This window comes from Manis pentadactyla, chromosome 11, assembly GCF_030020395.1.
Source record: "Manis pentadactyla isolate mManPen7 chromosome 11, mManPen7.hap1, whole genome shotgun sequence".
In the NCBI taxonomy this organism is placed as follows: domain Eukaryota; kingdom Metazoa; phylum Chordata; class Mammalia; order Pholidota; family Manidae; genus Manis; species Manis pentadactyla.
The window spans coordinates 92,054,369-92,079,826 of NC_080029.1; the positions used below are offsets into that span (position 1 = coordinate 92,054,369).

A 25,458-nucleotide genomic window follows, 5' to 3' on the forward strand; every position below is an offset into this window, starting at 1 on the left:
CAAAGGAAGGTTAGGGGTGGAAAGGGGAGAATGGTGGGGAGCATTAATCACCCTAGTGCTAGAAGGGCTGCTTCCTGCAGAGAAGGACAAAGTACCTCCAGCCTAGGGACAGAATGAAGGACTGGAAAGGAGCACTTAACATTTCAATTTTATTACATGGGGAACCATCTCCTCACCTCCCTGAATCCTGGTTTTTATCTGCAGAGATACTGGACACCTGGTTTCTTTTCAGTCCAGCACTTCTTTTCTAGGTTACTTATGGATGTGGTACAACATTTATAGTAACACTTTCTGCTCCCTGTTGATTTTATAACCTCTGGTGCATTCAACAACTTCATTAAGTTAGAAAAATAATATTTCCCACTTTTGAAATCCAAAACATCAGACACAGAAAACTAGAGTTTGCATGCGGAATGAATATTTTATTACTAGGTTATAAAAATAAAATACAAAATAATTTTAAAACAGAACTTAAAACACTGTACAAAGCTTTAATATGATACAAATGGGGAAATTAAATAAATAATTATACTTTTATGTACAGACGGCCTATACAAAAGCACTTCATGTTTCTGCCAATACTCTATGTCCTTGGTTGCCTGAGCAAAAATGCATGAAGAGGGATGCGTGGAGTGGAAAGGGACACAATAACAATACCTTTGGAAGTATTTCAAGGAGCAATTTCTCATCACTCTTATTTCGTGAGGAGAAGAAAGGAAGAAAATTGTAATTATGAAAGTTCTCTATCCTAACTTACTGGTCTTGCTGGACAAGAGAATTCTTCTGGTAAGTGCTTCAGTCTAGTTTAACAGCTGCGAAGCATTCATAACTTTCAAGATTATATCTAATTCAAAGTAGATGTTTCCTCCTCATTTATCCTGAGAGCTATAAACTTGTAAGTAAACTTTGAAATTGATGCTGGCTATTTGAGGAAAGGAGTGAGGATGGGGACCAGGACCTGCGTGAGAGAGAAGTGAGGGGCTCAAATGCAGGTCATCCGATCTGTTCTTGTTGTCCAATTCGCCAATACAGTTTCAGAGCCCCAAGCAGCACAGTGTTAAATTTCTTTATCTTCTTTATCTTCATATTTCTGAATGCTTCTTACCTTAGTGAACTTATCCTGTGAATAGTTTAAAAAGACGATGGTTTTGAGAAAGGCTCCAGGGCTTGCCCCTCTCTGGGTTGCTCCCTAAGACAGATCACATTAGGCTCTGGTAGCTTTGTGTTCCCCCTGAGAGTGAGGAACACCCGGACTCCAGGTACTGAAGTGCTGTGCATGAATTTTTAAGGATTTCAACTGTGTGAGGGGGAAAAAAGAATTATATGGCAAGGGTAGTCTATATAAAAACTTAGTTTACACAATGTTTGTAACTGGATGAGTGAGCACTTCTGCACACAATATGAAACAATATTGAAACACAATATGAAAACTACTGGAGAGGTAAAATTCCCATCCACTGTTAGTGTGTAAAATTATGTCATCAGCAAATTCTATAGTCAACATGGGCTCAAAGATCTGCCTGTTCTCTAGATTAATGCTATTCTCTAGGTCAAGAAACCCAGAACCCCCTAGCCCAGGGTATCTGAGAGACATGTCAGCATCACCACTAGTCCATAGTGTGCCCCTACTGTCACTTCCAATTAAAGAGGCAGACTCTGTTAAAGTTTCACAGGCAATGAAGAAAAAGGCTTCACTTTTTTTACATGTCTCCTTAAGAACAAGGATCCAGCAAAGTCCAAGGAAACGGTCAAATTATTACTGAGTAAATGTTACTACTTGGCTACTCAGTATCTTGAGATTATGTATAACCTCAAGGTGATCTTAATCATGCCATATACTTTAATTTTCTGATTCAAATTTGCTCAAGAGGAATAATTAAATATCAAGCTTACATTAATCACAGCTGAATTGGAAAATGTATTGAGAGGCCAGTTCATGTCCATCCAGGGATTTCTCCTGAATTGAGGTATGCAGCATTCAAATTCCCCTTTGAACAAATAGGATCCCACATCCTAGAGTTACCTGAGAACTATAGGACCTCCCTATATACCTTCTGCCATTCTCCCTAGCAATGTTAGCAAGAGATTCTGCAGTCTTCCAAGCCTATCTGGGCTAACTATCTCATAATTACAGAATGACAGCCAAACGACTGAGAATATCCAGTGGTATATTTTCATACTACTCCCACATCCTCGAGGAATACCCCAGAGTTCTACTGGGTGAGGACAGGGAAGTGGGACATCCTAACAGCCACCTGGGGTTTTCCATGTGCTACATCCTTCCGTACGTCTAGGGACTGGAACTGCCTCTTGTTCCCTTCTCTCAGGTAAGGTATAAATATGCACCTGTGGTTTCTGAACATAGGTACCATAGTGGTTACATGCCTTAATCCTGTAATACTTTTTGTACTAAAATAAATAACTATGTACAGAACCAAATTCAAGGGACAATTGTTAATGTAGTTATCTTCAACCATTCTCTCTCCTCAGTGATACAGGTGCTAAAATATTTCTCCCATTAGGCAAAGTCCCAACACATCTGTGGTAAATGCACATAAAACAGAAATGGGCATATTTTAAAGACAGAATGTAAACAACATCATTCCAAAATACATGAACATGACAGAAGAAATGGTTCCCTAATATATGCTGTGTTTTGACAGATATAAAGGAATGAAGAAAGTTTTAAAATATGAAAACTTTGATCTCTAAGACTAACTCTAGACTTATCTACAAATAAATATATTTTCAAAGAGCCAGAGTAAGATGTACTTTTTTCCCCCTATGCCACTAAATTCTGAATTCTGGGTCCCATTTCTTCTATCACCAATTCCTAATGTTAGATTAAGAATGTAGTTACTAGAACAAAGAATACTCTGCTCTTGGGGAAAAAGCATCTGTTTTTAATTCAAAGCTACTGGGTATAGAAAACTAATTATATATAGTTCTAACTATCTGTGTCTGGGTTTATAAAACATGCACCCACCAATGTACACTTTTTCCTTGACTGAATGCCACCATAGAAACAATCACATAAGCTCTGTGGCCTGGAAGGAATTTCTGATGATTACCAAAGAATCTCAAGTTCCCATAATGACTAGGAGTTAAACAGAGATCTGTACTAGTCCACTCAATTAGTAAGCAGCTGAGATTTGTTTAGTATTTTAAAGCAAACGATATAAAAAGTGGCTAAGGACAACAGTGGACCTCAGTTACCATTTTGCTACTTAATTAGGACTTGATTAACTTGGCAACTTTCACAAAAACATTCACTTCATAACATGCAACTTAAAATAAAGTAAATATAACTATGCCACTATCACCAAAGCCAGCCTGCACAGCAAGAATGAAGCTACCTACCTGAGACATACCATTTCAACATGTCCATGATCTGTGCTATAAGATTAAATTTACTATGACCCAATATTCCTTCTTTTTCACTACACATTAAAGTTAAATGCTTTTAAGCTGTGCAAGATTATTATGCAAACTTTTAGTATTTCAACCAATCTGTACCAGCTGGAGGTTGGGCAGCAGAATTTAGGAAGAATGCAACCTGAAGGGACTGAGCTGATCCTAATTCCATCTTCTGCTCCACCCAAGTAATTCCAGAGATTAAACAAGGGAGGGTAAGAGCAAGTGTGGCAACCAGACATTTTATTTTCAAAAGATAATTTTAACTTCTGCCCCATACTACCTTTAGTACAGTTTGGCTTGATTTCAGTTAATGGCTATGTCTCTTAAGTAAAATAACCAAACTGGCTTAAAATTATTTGGTGATCTATGTTTGTCACTGAAATCCGAAATATGGCATCACTAAAAAAAAACCAAAAATAAACTTTAAAAAACCTAAAAACAACAAGAACCCAACTTGTTCTCTGTATCATACTTTAAAGTATATCATACTTTAAAATAAAACAAAAACAAAAAACTTTGTGCCAGAAGTGCTTTGCTCAGAGCTGCCAACTTCTCTTTTTAGCCTGAAACATCTAACATTTAAAAGCACAAACTGTTTTAAAGAACCATGAAGTAAATCTCTATATAAGAGAGTACTTTTAAGTGGACTTACTGATACATAAGATATATTTAGTCTGTTTTCTTTTGAAAGTATCAGTGCAGAAACACCTTTGGTTAAACTTCTACATGCAAATTAAAATGTTCTTACACAATGAGGCTATTTCTCTCTGGATCTTGAGTTTGTCAGTGCCACTTAGAAAAGTGGGCAACAGAGTGGGAAAGTTGGGAAAAAAACACTAGAAACCAAGAATGAGAGAAAACATTCAGTTGCCATGTTGCCCTGTTAGTTTTGACAAGAAGAGAAATGCCAATAAGAAATAAAATCACATACACATCACAAATGTAACCTTTTCTGCTTTTCCAATGGTTATGGAGAGCATATTTCTGACTAGAGGGGTCAGGATTTAGAGCTGGCTACTTTTAGTACAATTAGCTAATACATAACAGAAAAAAAGAAGATAATTTCTTAATTGTAGATTACTTCCCTACCACATCTAGGATAAAAAACGGTAAAAAGAGGAAAGTAGAATGGTAACTTCTAAGAGATTCTCTTTTTAATTCAATTTATGTCAGACCCATGATTATCATCACCCCAGTTTATCCACTCTAACCATAAGAATAGAATTATGTGATTAACATGACAAATCTTTGAACCAGTGTTACAACCAAGTCCCAGTAATTTACTACCCCTATTAAAATCTTTTAAAAATGAAAATTACATCATCTATCTTGTCTTCTTAAAGTCTGCCAACCCTTGCATTATACACAAGGTAGTCAAGGAGAATCTGAAGTGTCACATGCCAAGAACATATTTTCAGAAAATGAAGACAGGCAAGGCCCAAGTAGACACGAGGCACACAATAAAAAGGAATTTCACCATCTGTGATCTCGAAATTACAAATGGAGAATGAGAAAGAATGAGTTTATACAAGCATATGTTTCTCTATATATTTATAAATATTTATATAATTTACTATGAAAACATGCAGGTAGTGTTACGGCAACTATTATACAATATAATACAGAAGGACTGGTCTTCCAATATTACAGTTGCTTTAGTTAAACAGCAGATCGTCTTTATCTATTGCATTCCTCTGTAGTGCTCGAAACCAGAGAAAAATTAAGATTCCATACCATGCTACATTTCTTATGGGAGACCATATATGTCTCAATAGTGTTTTGAGTTTTTTTTTTTTTAAAAGCTCAACAGATAAAGAGAATGAGAAAAATTCAGTGCAGCTTCAGGGCAGCTTTGATGCAGCATTAGAGTATGTTTACTTGGTGGGGAAATATATTTCTTTCTTTTTTTTGTTTTCCTATTCAACCATATTAGGTTTGGCAGCAAACACAAGGTCAAAAAGAAAGCACAGATGTTTGCTAGAAGGCAGATTTCAACAGCAAGCAGAAAAATTTACCTGACCTTAATAAGGTCTTTGTAACACAAAACACCTACAGAGTACAAAAGAGCCCATTTAAAAAGTCCAGCATAATTTAATTTTTCCTGACTCCTGTTAGCAGAACAGTGAAATTAGAACAAATATGATCCTCCGCAGCTTTATAAATTGAGATTATATGGAAATCAGGTCAAAAAGTCCAAATATTCAAACTAAAGCATAGAAGCAGGTAGTAAAATACTAAAAGATAAATATTGAGCCTAAATTTATTTCCTCACATTTCATTCCTTGCTAAATGTATAAAATACAAAGTTTGAGGACAATAAGCCTCAACAAGTACCTAATTTCTTTCTAAATCTCTAAATACATAAAGTCACATTCCACAGCATTGTACTTTAGGAACAGTTTTCCTTCTACAAGGAGGAAACTATCAGAGGGGAAGAGGGCTCTTCTATCTGGAAGGGTAGTACCCCATGCCCTGCCTGCTCTTCCTAAAGCACAAAAGTCTGCAAAATAGCTTTATTTAGATTTTTTCCTTCCTTTATCTAAGTCTCATCAGTTATTCTTCACAATAAAAATATGCTGATTTAAGAACTGTTGCTCCAAACAAAAATATTGGGGGACTAAAAAAAAATTCTCAGCATGTATTGCTAAAAGCATATTAGCATGTATTGCTAAAATAAGAGATTGGACCAAATGAGAAACACTACATTAAGAAATATGAAATCAGGGGAGGGTACTAGGAATGAAGCAAAGTAAAGGTGGGAATTCTCAGTACACTAGATACACATGAGGCAAATGGATGCAAGCAGTGGCTCCCAGCATAGACCTCTCCTCACATGTATGCTCCGCTACGGGAGCAATTCTGACTCTCCAGCAATGGGAAGTTGTGAATGAAAGCATTAAAATAATGTTTTACTTTTGCTATATAATCTTTGAGTAGAGGCCTTAAAAAAAAGTAGGCCAAATCCCTTAAAATTCCATTCCATTTCCTACCTTCAAACTCTCTTGTTTCAAAGGCAGCTAAACAATGAGAGTTCACTTAATCAACTTCTCCCTTTGATTTTGCTGGATTGTCCCTTCCTATGTAAAGGCATTGATTCCTGATCTGCTTGCTTCCTGCCTTGGGTAATCCCTTGTCATATATTTATGTCTTCTTATAAATAATTTATCGTGTTACTTCCTTTTGCAAGAGAAGATCAACACTGATTTTTTAAATAGACAGTACAGGGACACACATGCATCGGATCTAGGAGGAAGACCTCACACCTTTCACAGAGATGCAGCACGGCTCCTATCTGCTGAGTTTACTGGCAGACTTACTCTTCCCTGGGGGCGCCTTAGTGTTGGCCGAGTGGTAGTGTTGGCTGCCAGACCCTTTCAAGCCGTTCTTGCTGGGTTTGCAATGCTCCTGCTGGCAGGACCTCCTGGAGGAGGAGGATCCTGAGTGGCTGGGAGGTGACCTGCTTCTCCCCAGATGCGGGGATGGACTCCTCTGGTCATGGTGGGGCCGCCCAGCCCTGGATGGTGAGGAGCTAGATGTGCGAGGCAAGGAAGAGCTTCGAGGAGAGGCACTGGGACTCCTGTGAGGGACAGCTGGACTCTTGGGTGGTGTTTTGGAATTGTGAGGGGATCCTGGACTCTTGCACTGAGTGGTGCTCCGGGGTTTCTGAGATCCGCTTTGAAGAATTTGGGCCAGGCGGGAGAAGAGGTCTGAGTCGGAATTGCTACTCCCTAGGACTTTATATCTGCGGAGCCTTAAAAGAACAGAGAAGAATTATTTTCATTTGTTTCAAGTGTGCCTAGAGAGTTACAATGTCCCAAATCATAATGTGTATGTGAGTCAAAATCAGGAAACACAGGATGCAGAGTCATTCTTTCCCATACCAGTGGTACAGCCCTGGACAAATTTTTTAACCTCTCCTAGCTTTTAATGGGAACCCCAGCTACCCCATAGGACTGCTGAGCAGCCAAGTACAGCAACGCAAGGGAAGGAGTTAGTTGGATGCCTGCCATTCAGAAGCATTTAAATGTTGCAGTCCCCTCCTCCTATGGTGTATTTGCTCTTCTAATTTTAGAGTTAACTTAATGAAATGTCTCTTGCATGTTAACACATGAAAGGCAGAATAAACCATTCTGTTCAAGCCTCTTAGGACAGGAATTCTGCATACACATACAAACATTAAACCCTACAATATAAGCCTTCAGCATGAACTGTACTCATCAACAGCAGGAACTACAGATAAAAGTGTATTTCAACCTTTTTTAAAAGAAAAGAGCAGTCACTGGTCACAGTTTCTGCCTCTGACAACAGCATGAGACTCAGGAGAGCTAGGTTTGTGGACTGCCTGCCCCTCTTACTGGCAACTGAGCCTGGGCCTTAGAATTTTAAATCTAGAGAGTATTCATGTGAACAGCAATGTTTTCTCTGCCCTAAATGTCTTTCTGTCTTGACCTAAAATTCACTCAGATAAAGAATTTAAGCCCCACACTGCTAACACGCCACTCCTTATAGAAGGAAATGGGAGAAGAGCTGCCAAGGTTGTATTAGCACCCATGGGACCCAAGGATGGACAAAGCCATGATCACCATCACCGGGCAGCAACAAGTTACTCATTTTTTTCCTGAATTTTCTCTCCTCCTCCTTCACCATCTACTTATTCTGACAAGTGACATGACACTCATTCTGGTTAAGCCTACTCTCACAAACCTTACAGGAGAATTTGAAGAATGGAATAAAATAATTCCTCTTGTGCCAGGACCTAAGTAGGAAAGTCGGTCTGCACTGACTTCCCAGAGGAGTTCCAGGCTGGTCAGTTCTGTAATATCTGGCACAATACCACACAATTGGCTTGGTCACCAAGTGCTACTTCTAGGGGACATGTAAAGTGCTAAATAATAAATGATAATTAAGATTTGTTTGTTGCAGTCCAAAGCAGCTCAAGCCACAGATACACCATCTTCATTAAGTACAGATGCCAAGCAGAAGGAAAAGGGGGATGTATGAATATTGTTCATGGAATCACCTTTTTTTAGTATCTCAGCTAAATGACTGATGTTTACTCATCATCATTCTTCCTGTGGAAGTCTAGTCCCACCTGCACCTCAAGTCCAACATTGAGTTACCCTTGAACCTGAAACCCTAGGGCAAGTCAAAACTAAACTTACTTTTTAGGTAAGGAAGCAAATTCTTCTCGGTAATGACACAGATAGAATCTCACTTTAATACACTTCAGAAATCCTTATAACTTGTGGAAGCCTATTGTTATACTGTTTAGAATAGGCTATAGTTTTCATGTAAATGTATGTTGATGTTCACTTTGTTTTTGTTTCAAGATCCTCCTTTTTCTCTTTCTTATTCACAGGTTTAGATCATTCTACTCTGTGAAAGTAAGTAATGGTTTCAAGGAGACCGCTCTTAACTGGTTCATCACCTCCCAATTATTTCCCTCTTTTCTTCAAAATATAATCACTCTGTGGTCAAGTAAACATGAGAATGCTTCAATAAACAAGTATACCATACAGTAAATATTAAAGTAGTATCTTTATTTTGTATGGTTGTATGTATCATTTGACCTAGGGAAACCACCTATAGGATTTTTGTTGTTAGGTTCATTATAATCATATAAACAGCATTGTTATCAGGGCCCATTCAGTAAATTATAGACACAGTGTTCTTCAATGGAATTCTGGCATCTGTTACAATGGGATTCTGGCTTGACAAAGTTAGAAAATTACAAAAGTATCAAGTTAAAATGGACTAGAAGAGATGTAACCTTTGTTGCATGCTAATAAAGGCTACACAAAGCTCTTAGGCGTATGATTTTTTCTCCCAAAACCACAAAGCAAATGTTTTACTTATTTTATAAATGACGAAATTGAGGTTCATACTGCTAGAAAGTGGGAGAGCTAAGAATTGACCTGAATCAATCTGACCTCTTCTACTACCCTGGGCTAGCAGGCCTGGGAAAGGCAGGGAGGAAGTAGATGATCAGAAGCAGGCAACAAAGAAATGAAACCACTGTATTATAACCATGCAAAGAAACAATGGCTACACACTTAACCCAGGGAGAACACACAGCATTACCTGGCTTCTACTCCAGGCCTTGTGGGTGGCTTTCCTGGTGGTGGCCGAGGCAAGAACTGGGATGAAGCTGAGCTATTGACTTGATCTGTGTTGACCCATGAAACAGGCCTTGGAATTTTGCTCTTTCGGGACTGGGAGATGATGGGTGACAGAAAGGTGTCTTCAGCTGATCTGCTCAGATGTGAGTCTACAGTCAGTCTTGAAAAGGGAGTGAAGGCGTCCTCCTCAGAAAAGGGAGCAGGGACTGTGGCTAGTCTCTCCTCTAGCAATTTATCAGAGGCACTTGAGAGGTCTCCCAGGAAAGACCTGAGTTGCCTTTTTTCCACCAGAAGCTTGACTAGGTCTGGTTGATAAGCTTTCTTTTGGAGGAGCTTTTCTTTTGCAGAGACTGGAGAGGATAATTCAAAAGTTGAGTCTATCTCTTGTGCTAAAATAGGGATTCGGCTGTGTCTAGTTACAAAGGATGACCTAATCACATCTTTCCGGGATGAGGGACAATGTTCACTCTCTGAAACACAATGAAATGGTTCTCCATTTCTAGGGGCAATCTTCTCTCTCTTACCCTCTTGGTACAAAAAAGTAGAGAGGTCTCCTTGATGACTTGCCAAGTGTTCACTCTTGATGTCATCATCCTTAGATAGCTTGCTTTTTTGCATTGCTGCCACCTGGCCTATCTGTCCTTCAACATGTGGGTCAGTAACTCGTGGAGATATTTCCGAAGTTCCAGCTTCCAGAAGCTTCATTATCTCATGATTTTTGTCTTGATTTGGCACCACACTAAAAGTCTGTGTCTTTGTTACATCAAGAGGCTCAGCAGTAGCTAAGTGATCCCTTTCCACAGTTTCCAAATCTCCTGGGAGAGAGGCAATCTCAGTATGATGCTGCCCTTTGCTTAACTTCTCATCTTCATTATCTGACCCCAGAAGAATGCATTTCTCTTCAGTTTTCCTAGGGAAACTCCCAAATTCTCTCATAGCCAGTCTGTTATGGTTAGAAAGGTCTTTCGGTCCTAGGTCTTGGGATTTGTCACATACTTGAATATTGGGTAACAAGTCATGACCAATGTGATCTACCTGAAGCCCCAAGTCTGCTCTGCTTCCTCCACTAGGAGGTTCACCCTCTGTCACACCCAAGCCAGAGAAGTTCTCTCTTGGAGAGTAGAGTTCCACAGTGGGCTCCATGGGCTGGAGGTCTTTTCTTTCTGGCTGCTGACCACAGTGAAAGCTTCCTGAAGTTGACTGTGTGGATGCCACAGAAGGTCTCGGAATTGTAATCTCGAAGAGAGGAGAAAAAAAGTTAAAATGCAATCATGTGGAATATAAATGAAGATGTGTGCTTTGAGATTTAACACTTCAAACTGTGATCTTTAGGAGGAACACAGATATCAACCAGGTCTGCCCAACTCATACTTAAAATGAACAGTTCTGAATGAAAATACAGCTTGCCCCTCAAGCTCCCATACTCAGGAACTGTACAGAACAGCCTCCCTCTAGGCACATCCCTGTTCTTTCTTTAGCCTGCTCTGTGCCCCGGAAGACTGATGTCTACAGACCTTACTACCCAGGCACCCTTGTCTTCTGGTTTCTGGCCAGCTTTGCCCAATGGGAATGCCAACAGAGAATCAGACAGCAGCAAGGGAGACAGGTCTGGGTGCTAACCCTCACCATTCGTTAAGTAGGGATTCCCCCACAAGGACTACAGCTTTAGTGGTTGCTACATTTTACTGCTTCCGGCCAGCACCTCTCCCACACACATGACTCTCGGGTTCTGCTAACAGCCCCTCTTCCTCATCTGTCAGGACTCTGGGTAGGAATGGCTTCCTCTACTGCTGGTCCTGCTGGCACTCTTAACTCTATCTGCACATCTATAAAAAGTTCTTGTCATTAAATCCCGTCCAAGTCCCTTGAGTGTGCTAGTTATTTCCTGCCAGAATCCAGATACAGGATTATAGGAAGGAATTACTGGCAAATTGTTGTAAGTTGAAAAATACCAAATTTACATGCATTTTTGTGATTTCCTATGAATTCTATCAATCAAACAATGTTAGGAATATTATATCTTTCTATAAGCAAAGGTGCATATTTACTAATGTTTCATATCTTCTTTAATTTTCTTAAGGTCAAGCCTATGATAAGTGAAATTCCACCATCCTTCCACTGAGGCCATTTCAATTCTATGTGAATAAGAATCATTATCTAATAAGAATGTCTTTTCCTAAGACACCTAAAGTTTCTACATTTTCACATCTGTTAAAGGCAACATGTAAAGAGGCAGAAAACGTTAACTACATAAACTGGCAAGGAAAAAAGCCTTTTTGAGAAATCAAGTAAGGCTGAATTCAAAGCAAACTGTACCTGGAGCTCTCAGGGGTGACTCTGCTAAGACCCCCTCTCTGGTCCCCTTGCCTGTGGCAGTGCATCTTCGCCTCCCTCCTTTGCCCTAACACTCTGGATCACTTACTGAGGTGCTTCAAGCCTCTGTGCCTGTGCACATGCTGTGTTCTTTGCTTGACACTCCTGTGTCTCTCTACAGCAAGTTTATTCATCCTTCCAAGTCTTCTTATTTTTGAAGTGCTTAACATTCCCAGAAAGATTTCTAATTTTTCTTTCCTCCCCAATTATAAAAGTAATAGATCTTCATCACAGTAAAAAAAAAAAAATTAGAAAATAAGGTTGAGAAAATAAAAACACCCAAAATCACACTCCTCAGTCCTAGGCAGATTTATCCGTGTCCTCATTTGTGTACACAGCTCCACTAAACTTCATGTTGTTTAAGCTGTTAAGATGTAGGCCTTCAGCGCCAACCTGATCAGTTGGTGTCAACTCCTTATCCCCAAGGTAGAGCAAAAGACTTAACTTAGCAGACACTTAATAGAACTGATGGGATGAAAAGAACAGAATTATAGCAATGCAATCAACTGCAGATCTGATTTGATAGTACTGGTATTAGCACTTCTGTAAATATAGTCATAGGAATCCTCTTAATAGATGCTAATTATAAAAAAATTTATGTGACTTTTTTTTTTGTCCTGCACTCTCTATGCATTATTTCACACCCCCATTCTTCTCAATGTCTAAAAAACAAGTTGATGAGGAAAATCATTCAGTATGTTGACAATTGCCTGGTGTGAGGAGCAGAAGACTGGTATGAGGGACAGACCACAGTCTAGTCCACTAGCCATCTGATTCTCTACAGATCATTTCACTGGCCTGAGGCATGGTGCCATCAGTGCAAAAAGGGACAACAATAGTGCTTGCTCCACTGAGTTGCTGTCATGATCAATATGGAAGTATTCTGTAAAATACAAATATGAGATGATAGGGTAAACAGCCTCTAAGATGGCCTCCAATGACCTCTACCCCCTGGAATTCATACCCTTGCATAGTCCTTCCCACACTGTAGCAGGGCTGGTCTGTGTGACTAACAGAATATGGTATGCTCCTCCTGAGATTGTTATAAAAGACACTGTGGCTTCTCTTCTCTTGGTGGAGGTGTGTTCTCCTTACCACCAGCCCCCTTTCCCATCTCTGTCTCCTTCTGCACTCACTGGGAAAGCCAACTGCCATGGTAAGTATGGAGAGGCCCACCTGGTGAGGAACTGAGGCCTGCCAATAGTCATGTGATTGAGTGTGGAAGTGGATCTTCCCATCCCAGTCAAACCTTAGGATGATTTCAACCCTGGCTGACAGCTTGACAGCAACCTCATGAGAAATCCTGAACTAGAATCAGACTAAGCCACTCCTGCATTCCTAGCACTGAAAAACAGTTTGAAAAAATAACTTGTTTGTTTAAAGCTACTAAATTTGGAATAATTTGTTGCACAGCAACAGGTAATATATAGGTGGTGGCATTATTCCCCAGTCACATTTATACTGTTTCCAAAGGTAATATCAGAATGAAGTGCTGGCCTTCTAAAGGAGATCATGTTCCAGTCTGCCATGATATTCAGTAAGGAATAACCCTTCCACTTCCACATTACTATTCAAGTACAACCTTTTCCCTACCAACAGTGATTACCCCACATCACATAAAACCAGCTCTGTCCTATAGTCACTGCCACTCTGAACCAGCAGTTAGACCTCTTCTGGAAGCAGTTCAAGTTCTTTTCTTTTTCTTCTCTATATTTGTTCATTTATACCAGCTTAATTTTGTCTCTCCATTTGCTAATCAAAACATAATTTAATATTTTTCCTATAAGCCAAGACAGTCTTGTTTTATTCCTATAAATCCATGTTATTCACCATCTTTTTAGAAATGACTGATAGTGGGCCAATTTCATCACTATTTATGAATAAATATGAGGAGATTTTACTCTGGAGAAAAATCTTACTTCCAAAAATAACACCACACCAATTTCTTTTCAATCTAGAAAATTTATCCATCTTTCAAAATAATTATCTAAAAAATTTATACATGCTACTTGATAATCAGTGGTTTCTTACATATGAATAAGTCCTAAACAAGGCTCACAGATCTGTAATAAGAAATAAAGAGAACTAAAGAGTGTTGAAGGTCTCACTAGTTAACTGAATATGCCAACTATTCTGCAATACAGATAAATTTGGCTTTGCCTGTTTTTACAGTTCCTACATATTTTAAAATTATCACTACATTCCCCCTTCATATCATAAAAAAGAAATACACCTGAGTACAAAGGATACAAACCAACAAACTGTTTCCATCAGAACATGTCTTAATATAAAATATTCAAATAGAACAGTAATATGGTTTATCATATTGTCCAAGTAAGAGCATATAAAAAGAGATCTCGAGAGACTGACTCCCTATTTAATGTCTTTGTAAGTTAGGGAAGTGATAACATCTGTTGTGCAAAAGTAAACTCAGAATTTAAGCCTCAGGAAGAGAAACAAGATAAATATATCTTTATTCCAAACTCCCCAAAATGAAGGAAACAAGTTTAACACCTTAATCAATATGTATATAAGTGACAGAGCTGTTTCTTTAGAAACCTTCAGTTAAGAAAATATTATTTTACGATATCTGAAAATAAGGTCCTTATAATATCAAATATAAGAATACAAGTCTTCCAGCTTTATAAAGTGTTGCAGATAGTTTAAAAGAACCATGAGAACAATTTTTATGGACAGGACAGTACTGATGCAAAAGCACAAAAAATACAAGAAGTGGCGCCAACGCTTTAGGAAAGGCTTTTTGAAGGAAAGCACACCAGAATGCTGTTGGGAAAATGCTTGAGCAATGATGAGTCAAAGAAAAAAGAAACTGAATCTGCATAGGTGGAGAGAGGAAAGGTGGAGTAGAAAAAAGGATACAGGGAAGGAAGGGAAATGGTCGGACCTACCTCTAGCCCACAAAGTACAATTGGAAAAGGATGCTCCTCAAAGAGGCTACAGCCCCATGCAAACACGCACAGTTCGGCCAGCAAAGTTTGGGCTAGATTTAAGCCCCACCGTGCTCCCTCGGCCAGGCCACCTTAGCAGTGAACAACCTGTATAGCTACACAAGTGGTCCTGTTTGACAAGGAAAGACAAACTACCTCCAAAGAAAGAGGCAGAAATTAATTTTCCTATTTTGAAGTGAGGTACAGAGCTATACACAAAATCACATTTTTTTATTCTCTCACTGCTTTACACCTGCATGTAGAATTGTGTTTTAATAGAAAACATTTCAGTTTTCCCCCCGAAAAACAATGCTGTTTTTCCAGGGAGTTGGAAGAAAGCTGCTAGATGATTATGGAATTTAAGGAAGTCTGGCACTCCCACCCATGTCAGGGCAGATACAGCTGCTAGCACCTGAGATCTGGGTACACAATTTCTTACTGCCTCCAAACCTGGTTTTTCTGGGGCTCCTGCTGCTCACACAGTCACAGGTGGCATTGCTGCTACTGATAACAGAGGAACAGGGGAATGCCCAAACTGAGAGTAAACAGCAGAGTCTCCTCAAAATGTTCCTTTGTAGATGCATTGAGTTGCTACCCTGACAGGAAACCACTTTTAGAGAAATTTCATATTGGAAGGCTGACTATAAAACTTTGTTCAGACATCACACCCTATACCCATTTGCCAATCTTAGGCCTCTGTTCAAGAAATTTAGTTCCTCAGCTGTTAGCCCTTTCTTATTAGCACCTTGAGTGGATAGCAGAAACATAACAGGAAAAAGTATCTTACCACTGTGAGGGGTCCTTCCGCTTGTGCTTCCATTGGACTTGTGGGTGTCACTGCAATAAACTGACTGGTAGCTCCATCCCGGAGTTCCAGCCTATCTGCATCTTGTTCTGAAGCAGCAGTGGCAGGGCTCCCCCCAGAAAGTGCAAAGATCGCACCTGAGGTTTCCTTCTTTATGTGATCATGTTCTGCCCAAGGACCCAACTGGAGCTTTTCATCTTGAGGAGTTTCTTCTAGAACTTGAAGGACTTCAGGCTCCTCATCAGAAGGGCTGCCAGTTGTTTTATGGCCTAAAGCCTCATTTGTCCTAAAATCCCGAAGGTCCTGCTCCTTATCCACAATCACCCATTCTTTGGAATCAACCTCCTGTTTGCAGGAGCTCAGGTTAACAGCTATAAATCCATTGCTGCCACCACCATCTGCCTGCTCAGGGGTGTTAGCAGAGACAGGCTTGGAAATATCTGGAAGATATTCTTCATCATAGTGCCAGATGTGGTCAGTACGGGACACAGCAGGAACACAAGGCTTGTGAAGCAGAGTGGGGAGAATAGATTCCTTTCCTGCACTGGAATCTTTCTGCATTTTCTCCAGGCTTAAGAAAACAGAGAGAAGTTACTCAATTGTCCTAAGAAAATATTTATTACATTACCTGTAAGCTCTGTATGGAACTAATATTCACACACAGATGATGAGAGAAAAAAAGTTGGACAAAGCATAAGGGAAGTTTCACAGGTTGATGTTCTTGTCTACCTGTCATAATCCTGTTTTGGAAGATGGACCCATGGGAGGAAGGTGTCTCCCCTGCTGTGGCAGGAGGCCTAACAGAGCTGACTTGTGTAATCCAGTTCACCTTTGCTTTACCAGTTCAATCCCACTGCCTTCTGCTCTCTGTGACGGACTGAAGAACAACTTACCCAAGGGGCTTCTGTCTCACCAGAAGCCCTACAAAAGGAAATGAAGAAGCTAGTATACATAAGGCAAACACTTTCTGCATTTGTTCTGTCTGTAGGGATCTATGTGAAGGTATACTCATTCAAATAAGCTCCTCTAAAGGCAGAGCTTTGAAGAAGAGAAAACACTGATCCTGTTCAACCACACCCAGTCCACTGTGCACACAGAGCTCCACATATGGGGCTGGGGCTGATGGTTTGGGGGAAGCTTCAGGGTTTATTTTCAGTGGTGTTGGATTTAAAGGCAGTTCACATTGTATACAAATCTCTCTGCTAGCTGGTGGCATTTGGCTGGACTGGCTTCTGAGAACTGATTTCATCCTCTGGGGAGCAGTTTAAGCAGTATATATATATTTTCCTTCCCTTAAGTTTGTGATTAGGTACTTCAGTTCCTTCGATTGTTCCCTATTCATTCTAGGTTTCTGGTTTGAGTTCATTTTCTTGGATTACTTCTGTTCTTAACTCTGTTTTCTCTCTTGGCCCTTCCCTCAGCATGGATTCTCTTTTTAGTCCCATCCTTTTGTTAGCTACTTCTTTACCAAACGAAGCTTTTATCCCTACTGCATTTTTATATTTATTCCCAATTTTAGCCACGATTCAAAATGTTTAAACACTGCCCCAACCTGTCCATCCTTTTGATCATATCAACAGATAGATGCTAGCTTATATCACATCACATAGCTGTGAGACTGAACTGCCATGTGAGGAAGAACACACATACATGAAGGACTGTTTAAAATGGAAGCAGGCTGGACTAAGCCACAAGTGGCTGAACTGTCTTCAGATACAGTAACCACCATGTTAGTCAAATACAAGGTCCTTCTAACCTAACATTTCATTGCCAATAGTAGCCACCAGGGATGTTCTTTGAAGGGTGTGATTATTATTAGAGTTACTCAGGTCTTAAGAATATTGATGCCTCCTCTAATTCATAAATATATCCCAAATTCTTGTTTTCTATCTTCTGTTATCAAAATTTGGGGATAATGGATTTTATAACCATGAACTACAAATAGTCATTAGCTATGTATAGCTCTCTAAAGTTCCATCTTTTCTCCTTTCTACATAGAATGATAAATTTACTCATGTCTATAGCACTTACTCATAGAAGACTGTCATTAAATTGAATTGAACTGCCTGCCTCTTGCACAGGAATTACTTCTTCCCCTCCTGCAGGTACTCCACTCCTTCCTGCCTAATGACATTCTTACCATGCACTCTCCAACTCCACACCACAGCTTCTCCATTCCAGTGTGAGAATTCTAATCACCTTCCAACAAAACCACTTCAAAATGTTAATTTAACTTGTACCTAGTATTATGAAGTGTCCAACTCTCACTGCTTAGCTCTGTGTTATAGAACTTCTAACAATGTTAGAAGATAATTCACATCAAGAATCAAGAAGATAACTAAAAACATGAATGAAGATTAGCACTTAAATCAGTGCCATGAAAGTAAAAGAATTTCTTATTTGAAAGACTTTATGTAACAGAAATTAACAATAATAATGGTATCTTAGTAGCTTCAAAAAAAAAAAGAAACATTTTTATACCAGATCTCAAGAAACTTGTCAGTATCTGGCTTTGGCTCCAGTGTCAGACGTTTTTCCAACTCAAAGCTGTGGATGGAACGTAATTTTCGCAACAGTGGAACATCTCTGTCTGGTTGAGTAATCTCTGAGCGGACACGAATTGGTGAACCAAGGCTTGGAGCATTCAGAATACCATTTGCTTGAACATGACTGTTCTCCTCTTCAGTAGCAGCCTAGACAAAATATAAAAGAAAATCATGAAAAACATTCCAATTACTGTATATGTAGGAATCACTGAAGTCTTTCAGAACAATACAAGCAAATCATTGGTATGTGTTTTCAGGATTAGGATATTTGGATACTTTATTTCATTACATACTTATCTATTAATACTTTATTAAATGAGGTTTGTTTCTTAATTTATTCTCATTTTCAGTATTATGTTAGTTTTTTATATTTTTTGGTACAAACATAAAATAGTGCAAAAATGTCTACTGACCTGGGCTTTTCATATTGTGTCTAACTAGATGCTTGCAGGAACCCATTCCACTAAACTAAAATGAAAAACTGAAAGGATATCCTCTTTGACACATAAGTGGTCTCACAAGATGTAGGAGAGGTCACCAAGCCAGAATACCACCTGTCTCTAGAAACAAACAACAACAAGAAAACCTGGAGCTGGAACAATAAAGAGCAGAAGGAGGCTGAGATTTGGCAGCCCAGAGGGGTGGGGCTGCTTAAGGACAGATGCCGACAGCAGCACAACTGCCAGGGAAATGAAACCTCACCTCAGCAGTGGGGCGAGAGAGCGAAGTCTGCTATGCCTGTTCTGATTAAAGAACCTCAAGAAGATGCCCAATTGGTCTCAAGTTGGAGGTACACTCTGACTCCCAGCAGATACAGAAGACAAAAAGTCTTTAAAGGAAGGTTTCCCCAATCCCAGTCTACAGGGTTCCCATCAATTATTAATTAATGAGTAAAACACTAAAGGTAGTCAAACACACAAGAAGGCATGCCACCATACTAGAGTCAGCAGAAATGATAATAGTAACATTTACATTTTCCAAAGACTTCAAATACCAAATTTATTCAGATACAGAATATCATTTGGACAATATATTGTTAATCTGTATAATTTAAAACATTAACAGTAAGGATGACTCATGAATGATGCAAGTTTGGACAGCTATGCATAAAATGTTTAAATAAAGGCCATTATCACAAAGATCAACAAAGGATTATTTGGAATTAACTTATGAATTTAATAGCAAATATTCATTTGACAAATTAAAAGTCAGATTAGCCACAAAAGGCCAAACAAATTAGTGAACTAGAAGATATAGCAAAAGAAATTACCTAGAAGGAAACACAGCACGATAAGGAGAAGAAAAATATGAGACAAGATATTAAGAGATATAACAGAATAAGAAGGCATAATATATGTTTAGTTGGAGTCCCAGAAAGAGAGAACAGAAAGAAAGAAGAAGTGGCAACGTTTAGGTAAAGAATGGCACTAATCTCCAAAAACTGATATAAAATTATGAATGGAAAATTCAGGAAACATAAGATATCCAAAGTAGGATGAACAAAAAAACACATGTGCCTAGGCACACTGTAGCTAAAATACCAGAACACGAAAGACACGTAGAAAAGCTAAAAAGCAGCTGGGGAGGGAGGACAAGGCAAGGTGGGGTGGGGAGGGGAATGATAATCTACAAAGAAAAAAAAAATCAGAGTGACAGCAGACTTCAGAACCAATAATTGAAACCAATAGAAAAATAATTCTCAATCAAAAACTTTGAATCCAGCATAAATTATCTTTAAAGAATGAAGGTGAAATAAATAAATTCGCAGCTAAGTAAAAACTGAAAAATTCCTCCACCAAAAGACCTCAACTAAAGGAACTTCTGAAAGAAGTATTTTGGAAGAAAGATGAGTCCAGGGCTTCCAAAAATGCAAGGAAATGGGAAACATCTTTGAAAAATCCATATAAACATTACTTTCACAAAGAATTACACTACTAATCCAATTTCAGTAATTCTTAAAAGGAAGGAATTTAATAATAGAAGAGAACAGAGATTCAAAAGTGGTAATTGGTGGGTGAAAGACAGCAAACTTAAGTAATTAAGATCTACGTCAACTGCCACTTCACTCTCTCACATGCAGATACTCTCATACAGGCTGGCAACTGAGAAGGTCACTAGAGATATTTTACTCTTAAGAAGTCTGCTCCTGGTACCAGAAGGAGCAGCTTCTGGTGCCAGCTACAGTTGACACTGCAAAATCTGACATTTTACCAATTACCTTTCACTACTTACTCCTGATGACTATTAATTCAGACAGTGCTTATACAACAGCCAGACCGCAGTACAGCTGATCACACCTATAGAGACAATGTTTTTGCAAATGAATCCTGTGACTGAAAGTAATTACAGTTGACCCTTGAACAATGTAGGGGTTAGGGGCACTGACCTCCTCAGCAGTTGAAAGTCTGCATATAACTTCTGACTCCCCCCAAATTTAACTACTAACAGCCTACTGTTGACTAGAAGCCTTACCAATATATAAAGAGTTGATTAACAAATATTTTGTATGTTGTATGTTATTACATGTTACATGCATTGTACTGCAAAAGTATATACTCTATTCTTTTTTAAAATTGAAAGTATAGTTGATATACAATATTGTACTGGTTTCAGGCATACATAGTGACTCAACAATTATATATATTGCTGAATGCTCACCAGTTAAGTGCGGTTACCAACTGTCATCATACAAAGATATTACAATATTATTGACTACATTCCCTATGCTGTACTTTCATCCTTGTGACTAATTCATTTTATAATTGAAAGTGTGTATATACACTATTCTTGCAATAAAGTGAGCTAGAGAGAATATTTTTCAAATTGTTGCAAATCCTTAAGAAATTTTTCCAATATATTTGCTAAAAAAAAATCCACGTATAAGGAGGCCCAAGCAGTCCAAACTTGCATCATTCATGAGTCATCCTTACTGTTAATGTTTTAAATTATACAGATTAACAATATATTGTCCAAAGATAGGCCAATGTAACAATAGAAGTGTCCACAGAAGATTATTTCCAAGGTGTATTTCCCATTCATAAAACACAACTAGCTAACTTCCTGTCAATCATGTTAACAGGCATGACCCCAAAATCTCATTTTACACCTATAAATTTAGCCTCCTTCTCAATTAAACCTTTATAAAAGCATAGAAAGCACCAAAAACTAATTGGTAATTCATTGCTCCTCCATTCCATTTATCTTCATCTTATCTTCTATGAAAATGGAAACAACAGGTGAAGTAAAATCAAAGAGAAATTTAGGGATAATCTGCTCCAAGATTACTTAAAAGTAACCATTTAATTCAGAAATCTCTCTCTCTCCCCCTGCCTACATTAGGACCAGCTTACAATCCTAATAAAGCAAAGAATCATGTTATTTATTCAACATCCACTTTGTCAGTTCATGATCAGTATGCTGCTTCCCCTTCCAACATTCACCTGCCCACCTCTGTTTGAGACAGTATTCAGAATGATACTCAGAGCTTTATTGGTCCACACTAAAGATGGGACCCAGAGTCTTGTCACATTATTTGGAAATAATTTCTGCTCTATAGATGTCTCTTCTTTTAGTCTCAGTATCTGGTTATATTTGTAAAATATCTTCTCCTTTTCCATAAAATACAAGATAAAGATTAATGTTTGATGCCCATACCTAAGTGTCATAGGCAAAATTAGCTAAAATATTACAATTACAAATATATAAACAACTAGCAATACAATGACTCCTCATTCAGAATTGAGACTCATGATACTTTGCTACAGCAATAGGAGAAATACAACAAGCGCATCACTTCCTACGCAAGAAACACACACCTTACAAATCCCAAGCTTTATCTTGTTTCTGTTGGCATCCAACTCTTCCCAGACATCCTTCTCCGGGGGACGAGGGTGTCCCAGAGAGCCAGGCAATTTATCTGGTGACACACCAACAGGGATGCCATTCTCCCCATCACTAAGCTGTTCATCTGGAAACACCTCATCTGTATTTTCTCGAAGCAAGTCTCCTGGGATGGGAGTGGCATTGGCAATTCTAAAAATGAGGGGAGAAAAAAGGCAGAACTTAAAAACACCAAAATCAAAAATTACCTTGAGACTATTCTACATTTTGCTTCTGGATTTAACTGGTTAAGTGTATAGACTTAAGAGCATAAAACAAAACCAAAAACCTTGGAAACTTAGGTCATGCTAATTCTCCAAAATAAAACTACGTTTTGATTTAAGCTGATTTAAAAATAAGAATTCTACTAACTCACTGATTGAACAATCACTTTAAAAGTTAAAAACATTTCTTCTACACTCCAAGAAGTCTTTTCCAATTTTAATGTTTTCTATTCTTTACCATTTTTCTTAGAGAATAACAAAAACTATAAAGAGGAAAATGTTGTGTCGTAATAATAAGCAGGGATATCAAGTCAGTTATATTTTTTAATAGTATAAAATGTGAATTTGCTTTTTCACTTACAGACTTTTTACTAAATACCTACTATGTGCAAGGCTCTGGGGATAAAAAGAGGAGAAAGGAAATTCGTGCTCTCTAGGGGAAACCAGAAATTCTGTAATTATACAGTTCACACAGTTCTTCATGAACTGACAGGAACAAAATAGAAAATACTAATTGGCACTTGTCCATATATTTCTTCCAAAGTAATTTCATGTCCTATTTACATGTTTGGTCAGCTCTGTCTTAGACTTCAGGCCCATAAAGGGCTTTTCTAGTTGTTAGTTATCATTCACTAAGTGATCAGGCCCTGCCAGCTCTAATGTTCTATAACTCTATACATGAGTTTGGTTTTTTAAAAAAATATTTCTGCCAAAACACAATATATAGCACACAATGAAATCTTTTCTTAGAAGTGATGTGGGATGTCTAGAAATAGAAAAAACAGTCTTCGGTAGATTATACTGACACAATTATGGGTAGTAAAATAGGCATCTTCTTGGTGAACCACTCTAAAGGTAATGGTTACACTCTGGCCCAGGTGTCATAAATATGTTATACTCTGAGAAGAAAGATCAGCCATTTTTCAAGGACTTGCTCTACCTGATTTGATGGCCTTCACTACCACCTCTTCCTACTGGAGTCAATAACAGAAGAGGAACCACTTTACCGGGTTATGGGTATATAATCTAGAAAAGCACTGATAATGGCTCCCGGGAAAAAAAATCATAGTCTTGGAAAGTAGCCTCTGACATTGGGAACATAGTGAAAATGTCATTTGGCTTAAAACAGTTCAAATGAAACAATTTTTTATAAAAGTAATTAAAATTGGCTACTAAAAGATGTAAGTTATCATCTATTTATTGATGCAACACATTAGAACGGACAATAACCTGTACGCGCTAAATGGTAATCAGAATGTTTACTGAAAGGATTCCTAAGGCAGAAGGATGAGAACCTGAACTCAGGATGCTCAGTCTACCAGCCCCACCCACATTTTCCCCCGTTTTAATCACTCGCTGTTCTTCCAGATCCTTTCTTGCCCACGCGGAGCTATTATTCTGCTACTACCCCACTTCCTCGACACTTCCTCCTTCCTCTCCTCTGGAACAAGCCGCGCCTTTCCTACCGAGCTGCTCCTGCTGTGCTCTACCCCAGCCCCCCTCAGCCCTTACGCTTCAGGAGAACACCACACACTTGAAGGAGCACTCCCGCCTTCCCCACACAGGCTCTCTTCCACGTGGCTCAGGTTCTTCTCTGAATTTACTCCCCCACTTTTACATAATTATTTTCTTCCTTTTGCTGTAACTCCAAAATCTATCTGGAATTTGAGACATGGAAAGAATTCCTTCCCAGTGTTGTGTTTAGGAGTAAGAATCAGTGAGAACGTATATGGGAGACTATTATTAGTATATGGTGTGGTGTGGTGTGGTGTGGTGTGGTGTGGTGTGGTGTGGTGTGGTGTGGTGTGTGTGTGTGTGTGTGTGTGTGTGTGTGTGTGTGTGTGTGTGTGTGCGCAGGCAGGGTATAAAGTGCAGAAGCAGGCTAGGAAAAAAGGAAGGAGATGTATAGAGGAACTGGAGACATGTCAAGGAAAACAGTGAGAACGGACATCTTTCTCATAATCCCTCCCCATAATCTAAGGCAGGAGTCAGCAAACTGGCCTGGCAACCAAATCTGGCCCACTCACCTACTTTTGCACATGAGGCGTGGGGCACGTGGCCGAGCTGACTCATTTGCCTATGGTCTGCGGCTGCTGTGGAAGTATAATGGCAGCAATAGGGTAGGAGACAGGAGAGCTCAACAATATCTATCTGTCCCTTCATAGATAAGGTTTGCTGACTCCTGATCTAAAGCCTCTTCTTAACCTTCTCTTGAACTTACTTTTCCCCTCTACTAAGAAATTGCCAGTTGTCTGTTTAACATTGCTTCTCTAGGGCTTTGCAGGTATTCTACCATATCAACTGTTAACAGAGGTTAATTCCAAGGTCAGCAAATTTTTTCTTAAAGGGCCACACTGTAAATGGTAGGCTTGTGGGCCAAAACTTTAAAGACAAGATTCACTGATGCATACTAAAATTAGTGGCAAAAGTGTGATGAAAACAAGTTTACTTGAAAAATCTCAAAACAGCTTCTCACAAGATACTAATTATTTACAAAGGGAAAACTAGTAACTTTACAGCTACCAGCACCTTAATCAGATTATCAGCATTAATGCCATCAGTACATTATTGACATTATGTACTTCCTTGTCTAATGCCATCAATTTTCCTCTGATCTTGGCCTTAACTTTATCCCCCACAGTCTGATAGTAGTATTTTAATTATCATTATTTTCCTATAACTTGAGTTTGCATTTTCCCTTTTAACCACGAGTAGATGAATAGGAGGTTTTTAAGTTTCCAGGTGGAAGAACCTTTGATATTTTTGCTTTTGTTAGTAATTTCTAGTTCTGTTGAAGTGTGATCAGATAGCTTTATGGAACTACTTGTATGTGAGACCTTCTTAGTGACCTAATAACTCATCAATTTTTATGAATGTTCCAGGGGCTTTTGAGAAGAAGGTGCAATCTCTATAATCAGGGTAGAGTTTGAAAAAAATGCATAAGATCTGCCTTATCGGTCATGTTGTTTTTCTTTTTTTTTCTTGTTCTCTGTTCACTTGATCTGTCTTGTCCTGAGTTATATATTAAAATCTCCAATTACTGGTATGTTTCTGTGTATGCTTCCTTGAATCTCCTACAGCTGCTGCTTCCTGAAGGTGACTATGTAGTTCCGGTGAGTAAATATATATAAATACTAACTGTGTACT

General features: G+C 38.8%; 1 protein-coding gene and 2 long non-coding RNA genes across 5 annotated transcripts in view; 2 read left to right on the forward strand and 1 right to left on the reverse strand.

Moving 5' to 3' along the window:
• The window catches only part of LOC130679577 (uncharacterized), a 37,558-nt gene that overhangs the window by 763 nt on the left and 11,337 nt on the right, over positions 1–25,458 (forward strand). The window lies entirely within an intron of this gene.
• Positions 402–25,458, reverse strand: part of TTBK2 (tau tubulin kinase 2) — a 197,845-nt gene continuing 172,788 nt past the window's right edge. For all 3 annotated transcript variants that reach the window (XM_036923691.2, XM_057488748.1, XM_057488749.1), the window contains 5 exons: positions 22,024–22,240; positions 18,144–18,355; positions 15,645–16,233; positions 9,499–10,772; positions 402–7,168 (listed from right to left, as the gene is read on the reverse strand). In XM_036923691.2, the coding sequence (XP_036779586.2) occupies positions 6,706–7,168; positions 9,499–10,772; positions 15,645–16,233; positions 18,144–18,355; positions 22,024–22,240 (2,755 nt within the window). In that variant the 3' untranslated portion in view covers positions 402–6,705. The remainder of the gene's footprint in view (positions 7,169–9,498; positions 10,773–15,644; positions 16,234–18,143; positions 18,356–22,023; positions 22,241–25,458) is intronic.
• LOC130679576 (uncharacterized) lies at positions 648–9,489 on the forward strand. The gene is made up of 3 exons (XR_008992582.1): positions 648–786; positions 2,135–2,327; positions 8,777–9,489. It is a non-coding gene; the product is annotated as an uncharacterized LOC130679576 (long non-coding RNA).